Here is a 15,143-nt window from a genome sequence, read left to right as displayed (position 1 = left end):
TATACTGACCTGCTATATGTGAATACCTGCTGAAATTTTTCTTTCAATTAGATAATTTACAAGTTTTCAGTACTTTGTGGGGCAGCGATATACTGTAAATGAATGGATCCAATTAGAGTTTGCTTTATCCTTGGCTATTTCCAGCATTCCATTTCTGCCTGATATTAACAGGGCTGCAAAGTTAAATTGTGAAATTAGAAATAAAAAGTTTCTTTGAATATTAAATAAATCTTCTTTATTTTTCCAAAACCTATTGTATAGGCTTCATATTTCCTTTAAAAATAGTCTACATAAACATGTGTAACCGTGGCAGAAATATTTCAAAGGGGATACCAGAAGTTCTATTCAGCAGGTTCTGACCAGTTCTGGAGAACCGGTGGCAGAAATTTTGAGTAGTTCAGAGAACCAGTAAATAGGACCTCTGACCAGAACCGGCCCCATCTATTCTCTGCCTCCTGAATTCCAGCTGATCGGGAGGAAATGGGGATTTTGCAGTAACCTTCCTCTGAAGTGGGGAGGGAATGGAGATTTAACAGTATCTTTGCCCTGCCACGCCCACCAAGCCATGGCATGCCCACCAAGCCACGCCCACAGAACAGGTAGTAAAAAAAAAAAAATTGAATCCCACCACTGGAGGATACTATTTGCTTAATTCAAGATACCATGTATGACATTTCTCTTAAATGTTCTTCAACCTCTAGCTATTTTGCATGAAAAGTCTTTCTGCAACTGCCATAAATAAAGATCCGGTTATATGCTATTATATGTTGACTCTCCTGTGCCAGCTTTGTAAGTGAAGTCTCTCAAATACTCCTGCCCAACTACCTGGACATGTCTGGCTAGTTTTGTGGAAGATACAGAAGTAATTTGGCACAGTTGCCTCCTGGGATATTTTGTGACAGTCCAGGGTTTGCTGGGTTCCTCCATCCAAGGGCTAACCAGATCCAATCCTGAAGAGCTTTTTTGGTATAGCCAACGTCAGTCTGGTGCCGATATCTGCTGGGACTTCAAACCAAAGGGCCTGCTAACTAATACATTCTGATAGGTGCTCTGGTGCAGGCAGTATTAGCACTTGACCTTCTTAGTCAGTTTGTCAATGTTTCAGCATATTCCTTTGCTTATGCCTTCCCAAGGGAAGGGAGGCTGCGTTTTAATTTCCCACAATCCCTTTTATCCATGGATTTTGGCTTGCATTGCTAATCAAACATTTATATGTGGTTGCTGATTCCCCTCATCTACCCGGAACCCGCTGTCATTAACACAGAGAATGGCAGATTTCTCTTTTCTGGTTGAATTTAAAAGTTCTTAGTGCAGCCTCACTATGATGTTGCCTGATATCAGCATTTCAGTCTTGGTGACAGCCGGAAATGTGGTGTATCTTTTGTTCACTGTGCTGCTTTCTGGAAGCCTTCATTGTCACTCTGAACCGTTCGTTCCCAGTTTGAATCCTCTGGATGTTTTGGAAACAGCCACAATAACACTTTCTTAGCAAGAGGTAAAATTGGATATGGGATTAGAAAATGATTTGAGGAATAGAAATTTTTGCTGCCGTGACTACGTAGCCCTTGGTTTTAACCCTTATAGTTGAGTACTATTTACTTCCAAAGGAAAAAAAAACTTTTCATTACCTTATGTTTCCAGTCTATTAGTTATAGAATGATGTCACATCTTATTAATGCTTTTTTTAAGAGTGTCTTTTTTACCTTTATCCTGCCAATGTGTAATAACTTGTATTTGCCTTTTTTCAGTTACACATTTTAGTTACATAGTTAATTTTACATGGCTTGGAAAGTATGAATAAATCCAAATGCTGCATTTAAATTGTCTTCCTGTTGGTATCATAGAATCAGTGGGCTGGAAGAAGTCATTTAAGCTATTTAATCCAATCATTTTACCAGTGCAGGAATGGCAGCCACACTACAGTCTTGTCTCCGTCTTAAGATCTATCTCCTATTATTTTGTTCTTTTGTCAGTATCACAGACTTGCTTATAAGTTTATATCCGATGACTGACATTTATTTCTATTGAAGTACAGGTAGTCCTCAACTTACAACAGTTCGTTTAGTGACCATTCAACGGCCCTGAAAAAAGTGAATTATGACCATTGCGGCATGGTTACGTGATTTACATTTGGATGCTTGATGCCTGGTTCATATTTACGTCTCAGAACCCTGCGATTCCCTTTTGCTACCTTCCAACAAGCAAAGTCAATGGGGAAGCCAGTTTCACTTAACAACCGTGTTACTAATTTAACAACTCAAGTGATACACTTAACAAACGTAGAGAGAAAAGTTGTAAAATGGGGCAAAACTCATTTAACAATTTTCTCACTTAGCAACATAAATTCTGGGCTCAATTGCGGTCATAAGTCAAGGACTACCTGTATTTATTTCTATTAAAGTTCTGTATTTAGAAGTACATTTCAGGTCTACTTCAGCCTAAATATCATAGAATTCCAGGGATGCTTATTTCCATGTAAATCTGTGTTTCAGTGCAGTGTCCAAGTGCATTGCTCTGGGCCAGGAAGTTCCTAATTCAACTTTCATGTCCTACAAACTCTCAAGATGTAGTTAGGCAAATCACTAACCTCAGGCCTCCTCCATTAGCCCCGCTGAGTAATTGCAGCTCTACTTTTCAGATTTTATATAAGATAACTGAGATAATCTTCGCAAGCCCTATTTTAGGGTTTTAAGCACAGTTATATCATAATTCTGTTGGCTTCTGCTATCTGAACCAGTGTAATAAGATGTGAGTGGCTCGTGTGTCATTTTTAAGGGGGTGGAATATGTGTTTTGAATGTAAAAATCCACAACCAACTTGCCCTTGAAATTGGAGACCTACAGTAATGTTGAGAATTTCAACCACAGTTTCCTGTAATGCTAAGCGCCAGTAATTCTAAAATACCAGAAAACGATAGGTTGAATATTCTTGTTTTACAAAGATTTTATCCTATCCCCTTTTTCTCCAGGCAGCGTATACTATTAAACCAGTGTTTAATAATAGTCTTCAACATTTCTTAAAAATCCATCCCTCTCATTCAGCATTGTGGAGAAGAAGAAAAAACCCAACTAAGTGGGTTGAGTAAAAAGCCTATAGTGCAATTGTCTTTCCAGAGAGAGAGAGAGAGAGATTTCTTGAATTCTTTGTTGTAGCGAAGAATTAAAATGCTGATCAACAGTTCTGCAGAGAGCTGGCTCAACTATGCAGAGTACAGAAATCATGATGTAATCTTCCTTTTTATTTTTTTATGTTTTTTGCAAGCACTGTAATAACTCACTTTGACCCTCTATCTCTCCCTTATTGTTTGTTGCTTCTATTTTAGGGTGTGAACGGAATGTCTGTGGATGAGAAGACTGAATCCCCCATGTATGTGTATGAGTCAACAGTCCATTGTACCAATATCCTCCTATGCCTCAATGACCAACGGAAGCAGGATATTCTCTGTGACGTGACTTTGATTGTGGAGGGCAAAGAATTCCGAGCCCACCGAGCTGTGCTGGCTGCATGCAGCGAATACTTCTTGCAGGTGTTAGTCGGGCAGACAGAAAATGACCTGGTTGTCAGTCTGCCAGAAGAGGTATAGTATGCCATTTGTTCATTAGTCACTTTAAAAGCAGCCTTTCTTGCTGGGTAGCTAGGAGAGAAAACAAGCTCCTCTCTTTTGTGCCCAACTGCTCAATCAGATAAAACCTAAAGGTTTTTAAATATAATTCCTAAAGCTCTGCATGTTGCTCAAATCAGACTCTGCTGGAGGGTGTGTTAATCCTGAGAAGGAGAGTGGGATGCGATGCTGAAACAAGCACTCTCGGGTCTCCAGGGTTAGAGAGCAAAAGCAAAGGAAGCAGCCTGCCAGGAGCAAGGAAACATCAAACAAGAAGGAAGGAAGAGGGAAAGCAGGAAGAGGGCCAAGCAGCACAATGGATGGAGTGAATCCTTCGTCCAGCGCTTTAAAAAAAACATGTAAAACCATGAACACTCCAAGCCAAATTGCTGTGCTCTTTAGGGAAGAAAGCATCTCAAAGCTAAACCAGAAGCAGGATGATTAATTCTGCTTCACTAGTTCAGTTTTCCTTTGAAAGACCTCCGTGAGACTTTCAACACACAAAACAGCCTCCATTTTTACCCTACCAAAGTGCAGGGATCCCTTGGGATGTTTTTGTATCTGGGTGGATTGCTAAAGGAAAGAGGTGGCTTGCTAAGATTTGGGGTTGAAATTGACTATTGTGCAGGTGTCGTTTTCCCAGCGCTTCATAAATTCTGCCTTGAAAAACAACTTCCCAGATTGGACAAGAGGAATTAGGGGAAAGGGGAAACATTTAATACAAAACGTCAAAGAGAACAGTGCACTCAGCAAATCTTTTTCCAAGTTCAGTACTCTGTCAAGGAAAAGAGTTTGCAAGCCCAGATTTGTCAGGTTAAGAGAGGGTCACTGGGACACTTTTGCTTGGCTATGCGTAATTGCATAATACTTGAAAATTATTTCAAAGAATGCTTGCTTAAGATTCTTTGCTTGAAAAGTACATAATGTAAGGTGTCTCTTATATTCGTCCCAATAGGCTTAATGTGTTGACAGATTCAATAATTAAATAGGCCAGGCACACTAAAGATCAGCATGTAATCAAACCCCCAATTAATTAAAAATATTTTTTAGGACATGAAATGCATTGCATCTGATTTCTAAAACTGCAATCTTAATAGGGTGTAACCATATATGTAAATTATGTAAATTTAGTATTATGCGTTTGTTCATTTTTATCCAATATATTTTATGTGGAAAAATATATTATGCAATTTGTGTCAGCACAGTCAATTGATACCAAAGGTCTGGAAATACAGCAGGATTTCTTCGCACAAAAAACACCTGAAGGTTCTCCTGCCATAACTCCTTTCTACCCTCATTTGCCATAGTATTTTGTAGTCTTTCTAGTTGTTCACCCTGACTCTGACTTAGTTCTCTACCTGCAATAGCTATTATGTTACTATGGGGGTCACTTCTTGTCCAATCTGTTGCCCAAAGTCAAAAAGGTCCTCTCTAATGCTAGAATCAAAGTGGAACATGTTATGTTACACCAAAACAGGTGAGAGATACTCACTCCAGTTTCCATAATTACATTTTCTGAATTTTGGCAATATGACCTGGAATAAGAAGGTTGTAATTACTCTATACTTGCTAGTAGTGAAAGTGTAGCCATTTCTCTTTAGAAGACCTAGAAAAGAGGAAATTCAGCAAGGCTTCCAGTGAATTCAGTCTGGAGCATATATAGATTATGTTGGTCTTTTGGGTTTTTTAAAAAATTGATATCTGCTTGTTCATTTTTATTATTCAGTTAATAATTCCTCTACTTGGCCTTTTATGATAATTATGGGTGGGAAGTTCTTTTAATTTTTTGGTGACTTCAAAATATTTTGATCAGAGCTCCTTTCAGTTTTAGACAATAAAACTGGATTTGTGAGATTTGTACCTTTTCATATCCCTTTGTCACCTTAAACAAATCACAAAGTGCTCATCAGAAGTATCACTACTAGCAAAGTTGTGTCTCCTTCAAGTTGATAAAGGTGATCTCAGTCAGATTTAACTCCTTACTATTTCTTGACAAGATTTATTGTCTTAGCTGCAGAATAAAACTGAAGGTCATAAGATTATTGTAATACAAAAGTGATAAGAAATATTAAATGCATTAATCCTTCAGGACATGCAATAAATTAACATTTTATGCTAGTCTTGCTAGTTGGATGCCGACCCAATTAGGCATATAAAATGCAATTATTCTATAGAGCCCTATTTAATTCTATGGGAGTTACAAGGTAGATAAGATTGCAATCTAAGTCTCTTATAAAACCCTAATCTTGTATATTAAAAATACATGGTATGTATCTTGGTCTATTTCCTCTTCCTTAAAAAAATAGACTCATGATTTTACAGTACATGGAAAAGGAGGAATGATTTTCTAAATGCATGCTAAAATTGGGCCCCGTTAAATTCAAATCAGTCATTTTCTAAGAAAGATTAAAATTATAGTCTTGGTTTGATCTCTGTTCATTTTCATTTTTCTATATTTATGTGTGGAACCCATTCCTTTTGACAAGACATCCTAATTAATCTTTTCATTCATGATAAGAATTAAAATAGCAATTGGGAATATTTCTCACTTCCCATCTAGATTACCAGAGAGTGGAAAAATGTGATAGAAAGACATGCATGGCTGTGTGCCAAGGATATAGTAGGTCATGCCAATATTAGTTGGCAGCCAGCCATTATCTAATTAACGTGGTTTCATCGCTATAAGTAATAATTCTTAGGAAATGATTGAGTCATTTGCAGTGCAATGGTACTTTTACTTTAGAAATAATCAGTACTGTTTATAGTGGTGTCTGAGTCATTGGATTGCCTTCCCTTTGCCAATTAAAGCAAAGCTGCATTAGTCATAGTGAGTTGAAAGCTGAGAGGAAGGAGATAACACTGGGTTCATTTTCGCCTGCTCTTGACAGAGTCAGACAAAAGGAATTAGCTCCATTGCAAGTAATAGTCTTGGGTCATTCAGGTACAAGCTAATAAACCACTGTCCACATAAAAGTGATTCATTAGCAAAGGAGCAGAAATGAAGTGCTCTCAGGCTGAAAGAAGACAGGCATTCTCGTCTTCAGAAGGTGAAGAAGAAATGACCTGCTAATTAATCAGAGGATTATGGTTACCAAGCACAGTTCTAGAAGGGAATTATGATGCCTAAGAACGAAGTGACATAAGTCATCCCAATATGTCACCATTTGTTTACATAAAATAGCACTAGCACTTAGACTTATATACCACTTCATAGTGCTTTAAAGCTCTCTCTAAGCAGTTTACAGAGTCAGCATATTGCCCCAACAATCTCTGCCTTCATTGTACCATTGGAAGGATGGAAGGCTGGAAGGCTGAATCAACCTTGAGCCAGTAAGAACTCCTGGCAGTCAGCAGAATTAGCCTGCAATACTGCATTCTAACCACTGTGCTACCACGGCTCTTCTTTATGCTTTACATTATAGCCTACCACATGCTGGGGAACTCTTCCTCATGTCTATTTCAAAAGTTACACCCATCTCAACCCAAAAGACCAGCTGCTTGACAATCCCTTTCTCTCCCAATTTGCCCCTGTGTCAAGACAAAACACTATTGAATACTTACCTCCCATGTTGACTTTTATTGCAAAAGAATGCAGATTAGAGCCATAGATGGTAAGGTTGACCAGGTGTTGGGGGAGAAGATCCAGATTGTATTTAAGGCAGGTGTAGGATGACAAGCAAGCCAAATAGGGGATCGCATAGTAAAGCTTGATCTTGTTGGTGAATTAATAGTGCTGTTAAGTGTCATTACTGCTATTAGACTAACGAATAATCTATAGCCCAAGTGACAGATGGGTCAGGGTTTTGGATCGGGTTTCATTGTTGTCCAGCATTTTTTAATAAAATCTTAGGTAGAGAAATTGAAGGGATACTCCTGAAGTTTTAGGGACTTTTTCATGTGCACGTACAAGTAATCCTTGACTTAGAATAATTCATTTAGTGCAGGGGTGTCAACCTCAAGACCCACGGGATGCTTAGATCTGGCCCGCGGGGCCACCCTGGAAACAGCAAAGGACTGTCCCACAGTTCCTCTGCCAAAGAAAATGGAGCTCAGGAGGGCCACAGGGGGCCCTCCCGAGCTCCATTTTCACTGGTAGAGGGTTGCAAGAGGCTGTCGCAGTCAAAAACAGAGCTTATGAGCCTATTTTCGCTTGCAGAGCACTTGGGCCATCACAGGCAACCCCAACACGACTGATGTTGAGCTGGCCACACCCACCCTGGCCCCCTCATCAAGTCAAACACAACCCTCATGCGGCCCTTAATGAAATAGAGTTTGACACCCCTGATTTAGTGGCTGTTTAAAGTCCAACGGCACTGAAAAGGTGACTTATGGCTGTTTTTCATACTTGCAGCTGTTGCAGTATCCCCATGGCCATATCATCAGAATTCAATTGCTCGGCAACTGAATCCTATTTATGATGGCTGCAGTGCCCCAGGGTCATGTGATCACTTTTAGTTTCCTTCTGAAAGCAAAGTCAATGGGGAAACCAGATTCACTTAACAATTACGTTACTAATTTTAACAACTGCAGTGATTCATTAACAACTGTGGCAAGAAAAGTGGTAAAATAGGGCAAAATTTACTTAGCAACAGAAATGTTAGGTTCAGTTGTGCTCTTAAGTCAAGGACTAACCTGTATTTATATATACGTTTAGATTTATATGCTGCTCCAGTCAACTGACTCTGAGTAGTATACAACTTCCTAATAATTAAGTAACAGCTAATTACAGTCAACCTATTCAGGATATTACGATTGTCTGTCTCCTGGTGCCCTCCCAAAGAGCCATGTTTTGTGGCTTTCTTCAAGAACAATAAGGGTAATAGTCCAAACATATCTGAAGTAGGCTATAGAAAAGCTGTAACCATTCCCTACTAGATGAGATTATTCATCTCTTCTTAAGAGCTTTATACCAACTCTCAACTTGCTGTATATAAAAGCAAACTAAGCTGAGTTTGGGAGGTTTTTTTTTGGGGGGGGGGTTGCTCTGCTGAGATTTATTTCAAATCTAAACAAAGATGCTATTTTCTGTAAAATGCAAAGTTTTTTAAAGTCCATTTTGCTCCTAGACTCAAGAAAACTGCTATTATTTCTCCCTCTCTTGATACAGGACTTCACTGTTCCTATGCCAGTTTATAAGCATTGTTTAGGATGTATCTATTCCCTAGCCTGCTCCAATCATTGCACAATACGTAATCAGGATTATATGTATTGGGAGAAGCATCTGGTTGCAAAACTGCTGGCATGTCACTATAATTCCTCCTCCTGAATTTAAAATTTCTTGCAAGCTCTAATGGTGAAATAATTGCATACCAGCAGTTTTGCTTCCCTTCCTGGTGCTCAATCAGGGGTTTTTGTTTTGTTTTGTTTTGTTTTGAAAGTACCCAGATAAATGCATTAAATGTGTGCCAAACGCATACTATACATAAAGTACTATAAAATAAAATTTACTTTCTTTTTGTATTGAGCTGGAGGCTGAGAGAATTTTTATTACTGTAGGATCTGCAGTTATTTGGAGCAGGAAAACTGATTAAATAGCATCCTTTGTGCTCTCCCTGCTAGGCAGATAGAGGAAACCTTAATTGCCTTTTGGTATTCTTTGCTCTGGTGCTTTCAGTTGTACAAAAGTAAAGATGATAACAAATCACTTTCTGACTATATTGTGAAAGATTAAGGCGTGCAAACAGTGTGTGGTGGAAATGCCCGTGCCTAATAAAAGCCAGATTCCAAATAAACTTGACAATATGGAGAAATGCCCAAATTAAATAAGATAAATCCTATCAGTACTTTTAGGAAGGAAACTCAATCATATTAATACAGGATGAATGACACCTGGCTTGACTACAGTAAATGAGAAAAAAAGTTCTAGGAGGTTTAGTAAACATTCTGCTAATGCAGCTTTAGAGTATGTCAATAGACACACACAGTCCAGATAATGAGAAATAATAATCCCTATGCAATTGTAGTGTTATTTGCAATAAGCACTACCACTATGTTTTGCATTTCCAAATTGTCTGTAGTGGAAAACTTTATCCAAGGCTCTTCATGAAATTAAGTACCTTAATTTTCCATCATTATAGCTTGAAGAGCTTTTGTCAGTCAAAGCAGCATTCCAGTAGAGTGAGTTATCTGTTGAATATGAGAATGACACCTGGAGAGCTAAGGCACTTATTCCTTCTCCCTCAAATGCAAGTAAGATCATATCTTTAGTCAGTCCCTTAGTCAGTCCTTGCCTAGAGTACTACATCCAGTTATGGTTGCTGCAATTTGAGAAAGATATCAAGCAGCTCAAAATTACTCAACAGTCCATGACCCAGATGATGAGAGACCTGGATAATTACCTGCTTTGTGGGAAAGTTGAATGAGTTGGATATTTTTAACTTTCAGAAGAAGCAAGAGGCAAAATGACATGTAAAGCAAAAAAAATTGGGGCAAAACATCCTACCTACAGATATATGTTGTGAGGCTGAGCTGATAGTGATGCATCCTCGCCTTGGGAGATTAATAAATAAATTCTTCAAAAATGCTAATTGAATTAGAATGCATCTGAGGTAAAAATAATAATAAACTTTTGTGCTGAGTATCTTTAGGGGAAAATGAAAATAAAACATCAATATCTTTATATAAACTTGCTACATAAATAGAACTATAAACATGAATGCCTATTGGATCAGATCAACAGTGTATGTACTACAGCATATCTGTTCCATAGTGATCAACCAGATCCATTTTGGAATTTACAGACATGGACAGCTAGAAATCATTGTTACCTAGCATTGGCATTTAAAATATGTTGCTTGTGAGCCCAAAGATATTTAAAAACCAATAAAAACAAATAGCTTTTCATAGGCTATTTTTTTCCAATTGCCTTTTGAAAAAGTGTAAATTGCTATTCAACACATCTACCATAATTACAGTGAGTTCCATAATTTGTCTTGTTTAATCAGACCTAAACCATTCCAAGTTTAGTTTAATGATTGACCCTGAGTTCTAACATCATGAGAGGCAGAAAAAAAAACCTATATTCATACATTCAATGCCGTGCCCAATTGAATATACTCCTATTATGTTACATACAGTGCCTTTGTTCCATGCATCATTCTGCACTTGGATTGTATCTGCGTGTAGTCCTAGCTTAGGTGTCCACAAATGAGATTGGCAACTCCATCACTTAGGGCTGTGATCTCTAAGCACAAAATCACATAACCATGACAGGCTTATGACTTCACTCCCCCTTTGATCATTAAGCAAAACACGTGACTTTGTTTCCACATTCTTCTAAATGCTACTTGTTGAAAGGTGGTTGTGAAGCATACAAACAGTGATCATATACCAATGAGACATTGGAACAACCATAAATATGCACCCATTGCAGTATGCCCAATGATGACCATGTGACGAGAGATGAGACTGTGGTAAACGTGACAATTCATCGCAAAACTTCTTTTTACATTCATAATTTTGAACAGTCATTAAAGGAGGCAGTCAATAAACAAGTCTACATGTAAAATATGTCAATATGTTTTATTATCCCTTTTAGTAAATTAATTATAAATTGTTGGATGAATTAATTGCATAGTATGTTATATTTCAAGAGTGTTTGGACTGACATTTTTTAAAGCAAGTCTTAAGAATCAGAGTATATTATTCAGTCAGAGTTGATATTTACTCTTGTTAATGGGGGCTGAAAATCAACTTTCACTAAGATATGCTGGAAAAAAGATGTTGAGACTTCCTGTGTCTTTTCAATTAAAGCTTCATTTTCTCTGTGAACTGTCGTCCAAAAGTCTTTTAGTGATCTTTTTATCTACTTTAATGTAGCAGTCGAAAGAAGGGCTAACTTCTCTTTTTCATTCACTGACAGGATAATTATTGACAAAATTACTGAATAGATCCATAATCTCTTTCAAAGATCTTGGGATCAGTTTGCAGAAGAACTTCAGTTGTCTGGGCCAGAGTTCCCCAACCTTTCCAGTTTTGAAGACCAGGGGCATGGGAAAGGAGAGGGGATGGTTTTGTGTGAGTGGCAGGCAAGTACTTGTGCATGCAGCTTCATTTACACCAGCATCGGGCAAGTGCACCTGCCACGCGTGCCAATGGAGCACATGCAGTTGCTTCTTGCTTGCTCAAGTGGGCATGCACTCGTGCACTTGCCTGTCACTTCCATGGCCCAGTTCCGAATGGCTCATGGCCCAGTAATTGGTCACAGCCCAGGGGTTAGAGACCACTGGTCTGGGGGACACTAGTCTTCTGCCAAATGTAGTTTAGAATGACTGTCATACTGTGTTTCCCCCAAAATAAGACAGGGTCTTATTTTCTTTTGACTCCTGAAATAAGCAATTGGCCTTATTTTTTGGGAGGTCTTACTTTTTAGGTACAGGGGGCAGAAGCATCACCTTATGGCTGCTGCTATGTTGCAATATTTTCAGGGAGGGCTTATTTTGGGGGGAGGGCTTATTTTCAGGGAAACATGGTAGAGTATGCTATTAGGAAAAACTACTAGTTATCTGACTGTTACAAGGTTTTAGAAAGAAATGTGAAGAATAAAATGATAATGACCACTCATTACAACAGCTCTAGCAGCTCATATCTTCATTATCATAAGCACTATTCAACTTAGTAGTAAATGCGGGAAAATGCAAGCAAGAAATTTTAGCTCTGTGCTATTGATGGGCTTGGCCTAGCCTGCCCTTCCTGGTTGATCCATGATCGACCACATCACACAGAGTGAGGCAACTTCTCAACTTGGAGAGAAGAGATTCTCTTCTCGAGAAAGTTCAGAAAAGTGCAAGGGGGCAAATATACGTCTCCTAGAGTAGTCTGCTGTGGTAGTCAACACTGTTTTGTCACTAGGGCTGTAATGAAAATTAACTTGCCAATTTAGCTTCTGAAGTGTGGAAGAATGGGGCATTGTCAAGTTTAAGCAATCTATTAGGATAAATGCAGAAGAAAAAAAATGCTGGAATAAATTTTTTTTCTTGTATCTAAAGCAGCTCAAGTAGCCTTAAATTATGCTAAATGTTTCCCTTTACAAGAGCCATCTTTCTTTCTTTCAACATCTTAATGTTCCTAATATATTTGTCTTCCATATTGATGCTTAAATATAAATACACCATAGACCACCTATGCACTTTAGCAACATTCTGGGCTGCTGTTACCTAAAATCCATATAAAAGGTGATTATATCTTCATCTATAGAGACAGTGGATTTGATTATTTTTTTTCAATACAGAAATGATAGACAATGTTTGTCGTTGTTTTCTCTCAAGGGTTTTCCAACCCTACTGTACAATACACTACAGCCATAATCTTTCCTTCAAATAATATCCATGTCTGACTCTGTTTAACTTTTTCAAGATCAGCCAAAGTTAGCTTAGTGATGTTACTTGATGTGACATCTATAAGACTATATTTCTCCTTTAAAAGCCTGCAAAGTATTTTATGACATGCAGGAGGAGAAAGCCTTTCTCAGCCTGTTTCTGTGAGACATTATTTTAAACACAATTGCCATGCAGAGTTTCATAGTTCCATTCTAAACTTTCTGAAAGTTCAGCTTCCTGAAAGCTAAGAATTCAACATATGAAAAACAAAATATATTAAAATAGTGCTTCATTAGTATAATCATCACAGTGCTAGAATTCTTCTATTGGGAAAACTGTTTGATTTAGAAAATAACACAATTTTGAGGTTATTTTAATTTATTTGGTTTGTCAAACATGTACAAGTTAACAGGTACAAGTATAAACATGAGCAAAGGAAATGAGTACAAATAAATGGGGACAGTAGGACAGGGATGGTAGGCATACTTGTGCGCTTATGCATGCCCCCTTATGAACCTCTTAGGATGGAGTGAGGTCCACGGTAGACAGTTTGAGGTTGAAGCTGTGAGGTTTAGAGGATGTAACAACGGAGTCTGGTAGAGCATGCCAGGTGTTGACCATTCTGTTGCTGAAGTCGTATTTTTTGCAATTGGAGTTTGGAGCGGCTTACCTTGAGTTTATATATATAGTTTGACTGCATATTATTGAGGTTGAAGCTGAAGTAATCATTGACAGGTAGGACATTGTAGCAGACAATTTTGTGTACTATGCTTAGGTCAGACCGTAGGCAGCGTAGTTCCAGGTTGTCCAAGCCCAGAATTTCGAGCCTGGTGGCATTCTGTTGTGAGCAGAGGAGTGGAGTACTCTTCTCGTGAAATATCTCTGGACTTGTTCAATTGTATTAATGTCCAATATACAGTGTGGATTCCAGGCAGATGAGCTGTATTCGAGAATTGGTCGGGCAAAGGTTTTGTATGCCCTAGTTTGCAGTTATGATAGTGTACAAGTTTACTACCATGCATGAGATTGGAAAAATATAATGTACCACAGAATTTCTCAGCCATCCAGCTGGGCAATTACTGACAATTCTGAGAGATAAAGTCCATGCATCTAAAGCGGCCCCAAGTTGGAGAAAGTTACTTGAGACTGCGTACTCAATGGTTTGAGTGCAATTCACTAATATTAAACTTTGCATTTAATGATGCTAAAGGGAATGTCTGATCTATTTCCAGTTCGATCTTTAAATAGTGATGTGAAGCCATTCTACCAAAATCTTTGCTGACATCTTGCTCTGAATCGCAGCATTCATTCCCTCTAATCTCTTTCATCATCAGGCTCATATTTATTGTGTGAAATTAATTGCAGTTGATTCAGGATAGAAAAGTATTTTCTCTACAAACTGACTGTTTCATTGTAAATTACAAGGCATATTTCTTAGTGTCAGACATCGGACAGCAATCAAAGGAACGGGTTCAGGTTTTTCTGTTCTGTGAATTTCTAGTCTGGGCAATCTGGAAATTGTATTCTTTGCCACAGTTTTCCTATTTGTTTAAAGCAAAGATGTCAAATTCTCGTCATCATGTCGTCATCACATGATGTATCACGACTTTTTCCCCCTTCGCTAAACCAGGGGTGGATGTGGCCAGTGCGTGACACATCCATCCCACAGGCTGCGAATATGACACCCTTGATTTAAAGCATCAAACCTTAAAATTAATAACACGTTGATGCTGAATAGTACTAACAAGCCTAATCTTCCCACTCATATCCACTCTTCTTTCCATGCTTCAGCAAGACCCCTTGTGATATATACAATATAGATCCAAGGCAGAGATATAACATCTTTGGGGAAAAGAAATAACAGCTCAATTTCTGTTTAACACGTATTAGTGGTCCTTAGGTAAAAATGCTGTCAATGTGAGAATGCCGTCATAGGAAAAACTATGCTTAAGCTGCCAGCTCAACTTAAGCTGCTTTAAGTCAGCTGCTAATTGAATTAAAGCACAATAATTGTCCATAGGACAGCTATATGTCCTCATTTCAAGATATTACAAATGGAAGACTGGAAATGTTGGGAAGCAGGGGAAGACAGAAGGCTAAAAATAAATTAGGAAGTCCTATGTACAACACACACACACACACACACACACACACACACACACAAACAAACAAACGAGCTAAGTACGTTATAAGGACCACATTCTCTTTCTCCATGGAAAGCATTA

At 38.3% G+C, this 15,143-nt stretch overlaps 1 protein-coding gene across 5 annotated transcripts in view; it reads left to right on the top strand.

Annotated features, from left to right (window-relative positions):
* Positions 1–15,143, top strand: part of BACH2 (BTB domain and CNC homolog 2) — a 209,571-nt gene that overhangs the window by 162,786 nt on the left and 31,642 nt on the right. For all 5 annotated transcript variants that reach the window (XM_081943356.1, XM_081943355.1, XM_081943359.1 and 2 more), the window contains one exon: positions 3,323–3,577. In XM_081943356.1, coding sequence (XP_081799482.1) covers positions 3,335–3,577 — 243 coding nt within the window. In that variant the 5' untranslated portion in view covers positions 3,323–3,334. The remainder of the gene's footprint in view (positions 1–3,322; positions 3,578–15,143) is intronic.

The sequence above is a fragment of the Natrix helvetica genome (genome assembly GCF_964273705.1).
Source record: "Natrix helvetica genome assembly, chromosome: 2".
Classification (NCBI taxonomy): Eukaryota; Metazoa; Chordata; class Lepidosauria; order Squamata; family Natricidae; genus Natrix; species Natrix helvetica.
The sequence above is the reverse complement of the archived record's forward strand: the minus strand, read 5'-3'. Positions and strand labels throughout refer to the sequence as shown.